The sequence below is a fragment of the Rhipicephalus sanguineus genome, chromosome 7 (assembly GCF_013339695.2).
Source record: "Rhipicephalus sanguineus isolate Rsan-2018 chromosome 7, BIME_Rsan_1.4, whole genome shotgun sequence".
NCBI lineage: Eukaryota > Metazoa > Arthropoda > Arachnida > Ixodida > Ixodidae > Rhipicephalus > Rhipicephalus sanguineus.
Window position 1 is genome coordinate 13,221,172 of NC_051182.1, and position 12,121 is coordinate 13,233,292.

The following is a 12,121-nucleotide window of genomic DNA, read 5'->3' on the forward strand; positions in this document are numbered from 1 at the left end:
ACCGCGGTTAACTGTAACCGTAGATAGCTTAACTGCGGTTAAGGCTGTCCGTGTGACAGGGGTATTAGAATGCTTTTTTTGGATGCATTTCTGATAAGCCGAACTGCTGATAAGACAAATTTTCGTGATCCCTTTGAGTTCGTCCTAATGGTAGTCTACTGTAGTTCACAAAAGTAAGGCCTTTGAGATTGGAGTCTGCTGCGTTAACATGGGCTCATCGTGAGAGGTGCTTTCATGTCATGCTTAAAGCCGGCTGATTGCATGCCTGTATGTTTCTCGTGTTAATGAGTCATGCTTGCAATGTGCTGTGCCACAAATGAGAGCCAGAAGACTGCTGAGGAAGTGTATGTGCACTCCATTTTTTTTCTCGCAAGAGAACTGCCACAGCCATCTTGAATTTTGGTTCCATTCGGGGAAGGTGCACCCCCTCCATTTTGCCGGTAATTACGACTTGCTTAGGGACGACCACTTGCTCAGAATTTGATGGTAGTATGAAGTGTAAGGCCTTCGCAATTATACTACAAACAATCCTGGGAGAACAAAAGATGTCATCATGCCAACAAGGTTTAGCAAATTGTAAGTTATTGCCATAACTGAGGCAAGAAATAGGATGTTGCCACGTTTTGGGGTACAACATTACAGAAGAAAGCTATCCTCAACTTGCTAAAGAAAATTACTAACTTATTTATAATTACTAACCAATAACCTCATTACAACGGTTCTTTATAGTGAAGAGGATTTTGGTCAGTCGAACTCCGCCACAACGAACTCCACTTCCAACGAAATTTCCGGTACAACGAAAAATTCTCGGTTCCCCGTCAACAGTCCATAGGAGCCAATGCATAAATATGCTCGCCACAACGAACACTTTTTTTGCTGCCGTTCCGCTTCAACGAAATTTGACGATGCCATTCCGGGCTCAAAAATTTAATTTACCGTGCAATAAACACAATCTCGGACATTTTGATGCATTTTAGAACATAATAATACGAATTCAAAGTCTGAATCGCGTGTTGGAACCACCAGAAACCGCCGCTGTTGATTGAGCATGGGGGCCGCCATTGCTTGATAGCAACGGCGATCAGACTGCCCTGCTTTCGCAACTGGCTTGAGTTGCTTCGGAGTCGCAGACAATCCGAAGCCAAAGCTCAGCTGTCGACACTGGGGTGCAGTCGCAAAACGATAGCTTTCCGATGCCTTTCCAATGTTTTTCGTGCTTTTCGCGCTTTGCTAGTGGTCAGAGCGACGGTACATCCACCACATCCGCGTTATCAACGCGAGCAGCCCTGGGGTGCAGTCGCGGAATGGTGCCTTTTCCAATTCCAATGCTTTTCGTGCTTTTCGTGCTTGGCCAGTGCAACCGGTGGTCGAAGCAACAATTCGTCCGCGTTATCAACTGGATCAGCCAGACGCGAGTGGTGGATAAGAATAGCATAGAATAAGGCGTAAGTCATCGCTCCGCGATAGCACACCTGCATGTCGCCGTTATTGGCGAATAGCTAGTGTAAGCGTATTGGTGCAACTGTGCAGTTCGTGTTGCGCGCCCGTGCCTGTTTGATTCGTTCACGGATCCTGTTGTTTCTGCGTGCTTTTCAACGTGGCGTCGCTATGCATATATGAGAATCGCGTAGTAATGCTGCTGGGGACGCAAAGGAAGCAGCAGACACTTTTTGAATATTGGAAATAAAAGTTTCACTGTTCTACTAGCTCAGGTCAGCCATATTTTTTTCGATTTCACTACAACGAAATGTTCGCTTCAACGAACATTTTTCCGAGCACCGTCAATTTCGTTGTAGCGGGGTTTGAATGTATTATAAGGGAGTATGTAAAATGCAAGTACTGTTACAACTGACTTTTATGTAACATAAAACGCTGAATGGGTCTGTTATAACCGGAGAGAATTACGAGTGACAAACGCGGTCAAAGAACGGATTTATTGTTAATGGGGAACGTGGCTTCTTACAGTGGAAAAAAAAATCTATTTTCTGAGTCACATCTTCAGTTTCTGTTGCCCTTTTTTCTATTTGATTCCAAAATATGTTCACTGAAAACTACACAGAAGTTTTGTAAAAAAATTTGTTGCATTTGTCAAGGTGGCGAAAATTAATGCAGAAATCGAAAAAAAAAAAGATGAAAGCGTTTTTCAACAAAGTTGTAGCTCCGCAATGGCGCAACCGGGTGCCGCCATTCTGGGCTCGTCGGAAAGAGCATTTCTCCGTATTCAAATTTCCCGCTTCAGCTAGCTCCTCAATTCAGAAACAAGCGTACAAAAAGCAAACGTTTGACATTCGTTTCGAGGTCTCGGATTGGCTGCTTCTGCCATGTTGCTCCAGCACGTCTCGCCATTGGACTGATGCTCGCTCCGGGAGAGTCGTCTGCTGCTTGTGCGTCGCAAGGTCACGGCTGTCGAAAATCGCACAACGTGTTCTGTGTTCACAGGTCGACGATAATTTAGGATAGAAGCGGAAGCTCAATAAGCTTCAAGCGGAAACTCAATCATCATATTACGATGTCGCGCCGCACTCGTCACGAACATCGCAGACGCGCGTCTCGGATCGACTGTAATAGCGTTGACTCGACCCGCGGTTAGAGGTTCTGCTCATCAGTACTTCGAACCTCGCGACAAAGACCATCCAGGGACAACTCTGTATTCGTGATCAAGCATGACGTACTTTGAAACATCGGGCCCCGCGGCTCGGCACATTGCAGCCGAGCTTTGTGCTCGAAGTTGTGGCTAGGCCTAACTACACTCACGGCGCCCACGTACGAGACGAATGTGAACTTTGCGGGCAAGAACATCATGCTAGGGGACATGCAAAAGCGAAGAACGCGCAATGTGCTCTGTCGCAAGCAATGATCAATTCACATTGCCTGCTGGCTCCTCGGTACCGCGGATGGGCAACCGCACAGCAACCGCTCGGAGCAACGGTTAGCAATTTCGCGCATTGGCGATTTTACCAGAGATCGGTACGTCAATATCTGGCACGCTGCTCCCTTCCGGAAAGTATGCCAAGCGATGTTTAAGTCGGAAGTTATTGAATTTCGGATGCCCGTGGTAGAAAAGTCCGTTGTAAAGGGGTCCTGACCACCTTGCTGGCCTCACATTTAGTCAATTATATTCGAATGTCCGTTGCACCAGAATCCATTGTAAACGAAGTTCAATCAATAGAACAGATAGGGAGGTTGGCATTACGCCACAAATTGGTCTGTAATATCCGAATGTCTGTCATAAGCAGATCCGTTGTAACGAGGTTATACTTTACATATTTTTGCCACAGATAAAAGTGTTTTCAGTTGGCGCACTGCTTGCTCTTGCAACAAATTCTGGATTTAAGTTGCCAATTGATTTGTCAAAGCCCCTCACATTTACCTGCAGCATCGATACCTATTCTATAAAGTCGTGCTCTGTGATAAAACTTACAAGACTTCTGTTACACCAATGCATCATGGTGACTACCGCAGAAGGTCGGTTCTTAGACAAAACGCATGCACGATGTTGCAAAACAGAAAATGTGTCAGCCATAAGCCAAACTGCTGTGATACAGGCTGTTGCTCTGCTTCTACGAAGGCCATGTCAGCAGTACGTACGAGTGCACATAGTTACTGTGTACCAAATGGAGTCATTGGGAGCCAGATGCAGGAACTCTACAAATGCTGTGTGCAGCGATACTGCTCAAATGCACGCGACATCACTGACAGGTTTCCATTATGCTCAATTGCATGCTGGATTTTATGAGACATGACAGTGCTCTTCACACAGTGTGGTAAGAATGACCAACCACTACATGGCACTGCCTTTCAACACAGTCTTGGAGGCTACATTTTGTACAGCGTTGGAGCAGTTTATCTCATATGCAGCACAGATGTAGCCGCTTCAACTAAATGCAGCACACTGGAGCAACATTCCTACCGCTACATTAAACTTCATTTATATCTATGTTTTTAAAAGTGTCAGTCACTGTCTCCTATGTGCAAGGAAGCTGATTTTTGCTTTCTTCTGAAAAACATGTGCATGCATCTTGTGTACACTCCTTTGGTAAAATGTTATCATAGGGTTGTTTCACCATGATGACATGTTACCAACCAGTTGTCGAACCACTTTGTTGCACAGCATTATAAATTTTTATTTCTCCCAACTAGAAGTGAACAGCCACAAAATCAAGCGCTTTGAACCCGAGCCAAGGCCAGCATCTTTCTCAGCTTAAAGGGATACTGAACAAAAATTTGAAAAAGCTACGAAAACACTTACATTCGACTCGGACGACACGACTGTTCCTGTACGTAGCGTTTATTTCACGTAATTTCGAGCAGTTGGCCCTATTTTTAGTGGTTTGTGAGAGCGCGGCGGCTGCATGCCACTGCGCTTGTCGGCGGACGTGACGTCGAGTGCTCCAGCAAGAGGGGGGCAACCAGCACGCTCTCTCCTGCCCTGCCACTTTCCTTTCTCCACCTCTCCTCTCAAGAACCGAGGGTGGCTGGTGTGGCGCTAAGCATAGCTGAGCCTTGTCCTCTTTTCCCCACATAGGAAACAAAATAGCGCTTATTCCTCAAAAACCGCTACAACTACCGAGCGCGTCGCGAGAGCGCAAAGATGCAAGGTGCGAGTGACAGTGGTTCCACGAGCGGTCATTGCGACTCCGAGTTCGACGGGCCTCCAAAACGGATGCGCCAAATACAACCATATGCATGTGACCGTTCTGCTGTGTCAAGCGACAGCAAGGACGACGAGCCGCCGTAGCCCAACGTGGGTCGGCAGCCGGGACCAGCAATTTACACAGTAACTCATAGTCACTATCCTCGAAGTGTTCAGAGCACAAAAAGTCACGCTTTGAAAGCACCCACGTTGGCTGCGATGGGCGCGCAGCGCGAATCCATATCCTTCGAAGCTTCGGCTCTGTTGGAAATGTATGACAGGGCACACCCTAGCGCAGAACAGCGTTGAGGCATTCTGCGTTGTGTCAGGTGCTTCACCGTTCACATTACGTAGCAGCACACAACACAGACGGCAAATTCGTAGACGTGGGCGCAAGCTCCGCTTGAGAAAACAGTCTATTCTAGGGACCGTAATACGGCCGAGAGCGCGGCAATGGCGTCGTTGGCTGCCGGTTGAGAACACGCACGGAGAACACCTTCCCGACCGTGAAAACACGTTTTGGGAGAGACGCGCGGCAGCGGGTGGCGGCTTGCGATGTCGATTGGTAAGCGATTTTGCTGCGAGCACGGTTGGCGAGTCACTATCCGCGGAGTTTCGCGTCACTTCCTCTCTAGTTCGCGGCGCGGCCGCTAGACGCGCCATTTCACGAAAAATGCATTAAATTCATTATTTTCTGCTAGTCTCTGGCTGAAATGAAGGTTGTTTCAACAAATTTCAGCACCCAATCTTTCAATTGAGTCATTTATCTCGGCAGCGAAAATTTTGTTCAGTATCCCTTTAAAGGGACCCTGAAACGGTTTTTTGAAGTTTTGTCAGCGTTTAGGCAGGAGCATCCCCAAATCATTTGCACCAGAAATTAAGCGATGCACCGTGTACCAAGGCCGCTACGGAATTTATATCTATACCCTCCTCCTCACCACTGCCTTGCACCCTCAACTCACAGACACCCTGACATCGCCGGCGATCGCAGCGCTCTCATGAGCGCACTCGACGGCTTGAGCTTCGCCCATATTGTGCGCCGACGGGTTGCGCGCAATCTCGGAGGCCCAACAAAGACGAAGCTCGTGGAATGGTTGATATCTGCTCTGACAGGTGCCGCCACACTACCAGCAGATCTTATTTTATTCGCCTGTACGGTGACAATCTGCAAATGCAGGCGGACAAACAAAAATAATTCGAGAACGATCACCGATAAGCATAAACTCGGGCAATATGGTTGTGTTGGTTGTGTCTTCATGGGTGAAGTTACAGCCACAAAAACGTGGATCGTGGCGTTGAACGGATATATAGAGAGCGCGACGCTCATTTCAGCGACGAGCTGAAGGGATCCCGCTCGCCAGATGCCTCACGAACATTGCACGATGTCGCAGCTTTACAATGTGTTACACAACGCGGCTAGGGCAATTAATTATGTCCAAGAAAAGAAACCTCGAGATAAACACTGTCGCTCAGCTCACGTCAACACGGAGTACGTTGTTACACAGGCAGACGACGCTCGCTGCCCACAGGAGGTTCAGTGACGTGTACTTGACATATCCAATCAGATCAGCCGCCTGCGTGACGTCGCGCTTCCAATACGACGCGCACTGGAAGTTGGCGGTTTGAAAACGCATTTGGCTGAGCCGCTGTGATCGGTGGCGATTCGCAGCTTTAAAGCCTTGTAATAAATTACACAGTTTACGCACAGAGCTTAAATCGGTCTGTAAATGATCCTTAGGACTTGCTCTACCGGCTCAATGTGTTCGTACAAAATCGTCAAAACCGTTTCAGGGTCCCTTTAACACCCTGGTAAGGGTATCAGAGATAACAATCCAAGGTCAACTCACCTGTATGCAACGGAGGCCACCTCTCCCTCTTCCTCGTCTTGGATAAATGGGTTGACATTCTCAAAGCTGTGCTTCTCCTCTCCCTGAATGAAAGAGAGAAACAGTGTGAGGCTGCAGCAAGAGTGAACATGGGCGTTGCAAAGGGGCCCTTGTCTGATGCAGCTTCAGCTGCTCAGAAACAGCTGTGCAGCAAGAGCTAGTCAATTACATTTCTGAATAACATAGTAGCACGAATAAATGCAGACAAAAAAAGGCACCCCTTGAGACATTTACATTTAACGTGATTAGCTCGCTCACATAGGGACATATAATGTCATTAAAAGAAGATGGCCGATTCAAACGAATGAGTCTGCTAAACTCATTCGAATGCAGTTCTGTTGCAAATGAGCACTCTCACAAAAAATTTGGGGACGCTTAAGCTTCGCCTTTAAGAGTTGAACGCGATAGCGATATCCTAGCCCTAGTTCATACTTTGACCACTTAGTGCACACTTCTCATTGTATATTGTTACTCCAGAAGTTCAGACTGTGCTTTACTGCAATGTAATTGACAAAGTAAAAAGCGGTCGCACAGCTGCAGCATGCCGAGCTTTGGTGTCTGCCTTCTCTGCCTCCAATAAGGTACGCATTTGGGCTGGTTCGTTTATGATTAACTGTAGGAAACAGCACTAAAAGATGAGACGAAGAATGGACAAACCACGGCGCTGTCTAACAACCAAAATTGTGTGTATAACACTTTGGTTGTTAGACAGCGCCGTGGTTTGTGCCCTTTCTTCGTCCCGTCTTTTAGCACTGTTTTCTACAGTTTCTCTGCCTCCGTCTTGAGTGGCCACCCTCGTTGTAGTGTGCCACTTTTGCTCCACCAAAACTCGCCGATGAGGAAGACACCGCAGTGTGTTGGCGCTTGTAGACGACACAGGCTACATCACAAGCGTGTCACGAGTCCGGTGGCGAGAGAATGTCTGTGTGCGCGACATTTTTTTCGAAGTATCAGTGCACCCACCATGTGTGTGTAACAAAATGCGCGCACCAAAGTGTATGCCTTATGTAATGGGTAGCGTGCTTTAAACCAGAAACAATTATGCGCGAGAAACTTTTTCGAAGTTGCGATGCACCCATTACGTGGTCTTAAAGGAATATGCGCAGTAATGTATGTGCTTTTTGTAATGGGTGACTGGCTTTAACCCTTTAAGTGCTTTGCTCGTCCTGCCCAAACTGTCCCCAAAGCGCTTTGGACGAGCAGAGCTCGTCCTAGCGGAACAGGTACTCCCCTCTAGCATTCAGGATGAGACACGCTCGTCTACAGCTTAGATTGCGTGTCATTCACCAGATGGCAGCATTTACTTGACAATTTATTTTTCTCCTGCGGAAAGAGCGTGGTTTCTGTATGAAAAAATGGCTTGCGGTGGCGGCGACCCATGCATAGCTAGCTCGTCAACACGAAAAAGAAGATGGCGGTGAATTGAGTACAGTGGAACTTCTATTATACATCCCTTGGTCCTGCGACGACCCGCGTTTTATGACGAATTGGCTTGGTCCCGGCAAAACCCCCATAGAAATAATGTATTAAAAACCTCAATTGTACGACGAAATTTTACGCCGGCCCCGCCTCGTACGATGCTTCGCTGGACTATCCGAGAAAAAAAAAAAGACCTACGATGACGCGGGCTGGCACGCAAACACACTGCGGCCAGGCGAAAAAAGTCGGGAAACCGAGGAACCAAGTTTGTATCCGCGCTGCCACCACAGGGCCTCTTCAATTTTTCGACACGCAGTCGGCCATAGCTAGCCAGAGCCAACGTTGGCGGAGCCAGCCGGAGCGCATTCGTTTTGTCGCATTGCACTGCGCACTTCCGTTGTCGCCTTTTTTTTTTCTCTCTCTTCTTTTGGGTGGTTTTGTAGTGACCGTTGTGAGCAGATAACATGGCAGATAATTTCGAGCTCACTTTCTAGTATGCGATAACTTTCACTAGATTTCGTGTCGTTATACCGGACGTGTTGAACAGCGATTAGCCTACTGCCGTGCTGCCATTCAGCCATTCCTTCACGTGTTTGCCTCATCGGTTGGCTGTGCTGCGCAGCAGCTGCTGTGTCCACGCGCAAAATTTTCTGTGTTCGGACATTGGTGTGCGATGAAGCTTTCGAATTCTTGGTTGTGAGTGCTGCGTCTCGCAATGTTGCGGAACCGAAAACCGCTGACTCTCGGAGAAAAGCTTCGCATAATCGAGGAGGCGGAGAAGCGGAACGGAGCAACAAAGGCCAGCATTGCCCGCGACCTGAACATTCCCGAGTCGTCGCTGAAAACGATCCTCGCGAAGAAGGACAGCATCCTACTAAATGCGGCAAAGTTCGGCCTGAACAGGAAGGCCGCGAAAGATGGCAAATATGCTGCCATGGAGAAGGCCCTCGTTGAGTGGTTGCGTCAGGCCCGCAGTTCAGGAATCGCCGTGGATGGCGCAATTTTGAAGGAGAAGGCTGAGACAGTTGCATTGCGCTGCGGCATTGACGGCTTTAAAGCCTCCAATGGCTGGTTGGATCGCTTTAAAAAACGCAGTGCAGTTGTGTACAGCCGCTGCTGTGGAGAGAGCGCGTCAGTCAGCTCCGACACTGTAGAAAAGTGGACTGCATTGCTGCCGGAATTGATACGCGAATACAAGCCGTCCGACGTGTTCAACGCGGACGAAACTGGATTATTTTATAATATGCAGCCAGAACAGACATTGGCATTCAAAGGAGAGAGCTGTTACGGGGGCAAAGAGCGTCTTACCGTATTGCTTTGCGCTAATGAAGACGGCTCTGAAAAGCTTCCTGCCCTCGTGATCGGCAAGTTTGAGAAGCCGCGATGCTTCAAGAATTTGAAAAGGCTGCTGTGCCAGTACATGTTAAACCGGAAAGCCTGGATGACGGCTGCTATGTTTTCTACATATCTGCAGCAGCTGGACTCCAAAATGGGGGCTAAGAACAGAAAGATTCTTCTTCTGCTTGACAATGCGCCATGCCATCCATCAGATATGTCGCATTTGGGAAATGTGAAAGTTGTATTTCTGCCCCCCAATTGCACTAGCCAGCTGCAGCCACTTGATGCTGGCGTCATCAAGTGCATGAAACAGAAATATTGGAAGTTTCTGGTGCAGCGTCGGCTGGCGGGCATGGAACGCAAGCAGTTGGATAAGAAGCTTTCTGTGCTTGATGCAATGCACTACATTGCTAGTGCATGGGACGCAGTCACGCCAGAAACCATCGCCAACTCCTTCAGGCACTGCGGCTTTAATAGAAGTGGTGCTTGTTCTACCAGTGAAGCTGCAGTGCCTGTTGACGACGAACCAGAGTTCTGCAGCCTGGAGCTGCCTGGATCTTTCGCGGACTATGTTGGTGCCGACGACGACGTTGCAGTGTGCAGTGAAGTGTCGCTGGATGACATTATCGAAACTGTGCGTCCCGACACTGCGGGAACTTCCGACGAGGAAGAGATGGACGACGCTGCAGAGGCTAGCGCGTCCGTTCCGACTTACGCGGACGTGTTGTGCTACGTCGACCACATTCGTCGGTTTGCTTGCGCACGCGATGAGATCGGCGACTTGCTGCCAGATGTTGCAGCTATCGAAAGAAAGCTGATGCGTCGTGGCTGGGCAAACTCTCAGAAGAAAATCACAGATTTTTTTAAAAGGTGAGAAATAAAGGTTTGTTCACACCTCCGATAAAATGCGTGGTTGTCATTTTTTCAATTACCGTATTTTCCGGTGTATAAGACGCACCTTTTTTCCTAGATTTTCGCTGGTGCGTCTTATACAACGGTGAGTCTTATATACGCAAAAAGTCGTGATTCTGCGAGACCAATTTGTTTATATTTAATTTATGAGTACGATAAACAGAGCTCGAGAGCATTCGTAAAAATATATCTAATTTTGTTGTAACAATGAAGCGGCTGCGATCTTAGATGTCAGCTACTTGCTGTTCAAGCAGCGCGGCGACCACGGAGATTACGGCCGCAATAAAAGCCACCACTGTCGCGTGCCCCATTGTACTGTTTGAATTGTTTGTTCTTAAACGAAGAATTAAACCCACAGAACTGAGGCAATAAATAAAAAAGAGCACCAGAACGGTCCATTGTAACGTTGTAGCGCCCACAATATCAGTTACAAAAGCAAAATTACCATTTCATTATCATCATCATCAGTTTCCGTGTCAGACGTCGCTGCAGTCCAGCAGTAGTCGTAGCTTCCGGCTTCCGGTCACCATTTACGTTTTGTATGCGTGTGTAGGTGGTATCCGACGATCGTGTGATAACCGTGCGGCGCGTTCGTTGTTTATGTGTTCTCGCCAAGTCTGGTAATGCCCTAAAGGTATGGTAGCCACCATAGTACAGGCAGTGCCAACGACGTGCTTCAAGGTGCTTACAATGCTGCGTAAAAGTTACTCAGAGGCTGACGACGGCAACCCAGCGATGCTGCCAACCGAGGCGGAAGAACTTTTGACAGTGCGCCGGAGGATGTGGCTTCAAGTCCAGTAGAATAAATAGTGGTTTTCTGCGCCTTAATAAAACTGCTGCTCACAGATATTCAGTGCCGTGCGTGACTACGCATTTCGCAATCAATGTACTTTGCGTGGGTCATTGGGTTTTATCATGTCGACTGAGTTAAAAATAGATGCGTCTTATACAAAGGTGCGTCTTATATATCATTTTTCTTCCGAAAGTCGTAAAAAGTAGGGGGTGCGTCTTATACAAAGGTGCGACTTATACACCGGAAAATACGGTAATTTAATCTACGTTCCTCGGAGCAGCGTAGGTTTGTGCCGCGGACTTTCTCAGGCATTATGTGCCCGCTGTTGTGGGGCAACAATGACCGTCACTGCCTATATTCTCGGTTTTTCGATTATACGACGCCCGGATTATACGACGATTTTGCGCGGTCCCCTGAAAGTCGTATAATTGAAGTTCCACTGTAGCTCCTCCGGTGATGATGAAGACAGCTCTGAAGCTAACATCGCGAGTGCTCGCCAGTGGATCCTGCTTGATGTGGACAGTCCTCTCGTGAAGCCTCCTCGCTTTCCATTCTTGGCCATTCTAGGCAAGACTTTCAACTTGTCATCGCCAGATGACCTTATGGAATATATTCAGCAATTTCTTGACGATGACCTCATATCACTTGTGGTAGACGAAACCAAACGCAAAGCGGCGGAACGCAAAGCAGCTGGTTTCTTAAGTATTTTCCAGAAATGAACTTTATTGTGCTGATTTGACTAAGCATGTGGTACAAATATTTTTTCAACATCGACTAGCTACTTTTTAGTACAATGAGATTCGAAATCAGCAATAAAAAAAATAGGCATTTTTGGTTGGGAAATTTCCAAAAATAATAAAGCACTTAAGGGTTAAACCATCAAGTCATTATGATATTCACATGGTGTGATGCCCGATGGCAATGTATGCTTGCACCATGCAATATCATCTCGTACTGTGACACCTGTATACAGGACGCGTATGTTTGTGAAGCATGAAAGTTACTTTCAGTGCAGTTCCAAGCAGAGGCGTAGCTGTGTAGAACCCCTGCTTGCCACACAGACAGCCTGGGTTCGACTCTCACTTGGACCCAACATTTTTATTATTTATTTTATTTGCAGCTTTCTCGATTTTTCGGTCA

At 47.5% G+C, this 12,121-nt stretch overlaps 1 protein-coding gene across 1 annotated transcript in view; it reads right to left on the reverse strand.

Annotated features, from left to right (window-relative positions):
- LOC119400586 (eukaryotic translation initiation factor 3 subunit D) overlaps nt 1–12,121 on the reverse strand; it is a 169,319-nt gene that overhangs the window by 38,411 nt on the left and 118,787 nt on the right. Inside the window, exon 6 of the mRNA XM_037667649.2 lies at nt 6,481–6,563. Coding sequence (XP_037523577.1) covers nt 6,481–6,563 — 83 coding nt within the window. The remainder of the gene's footprint in view (nt 1–6,480; nt 6,564–12,121) is intronic.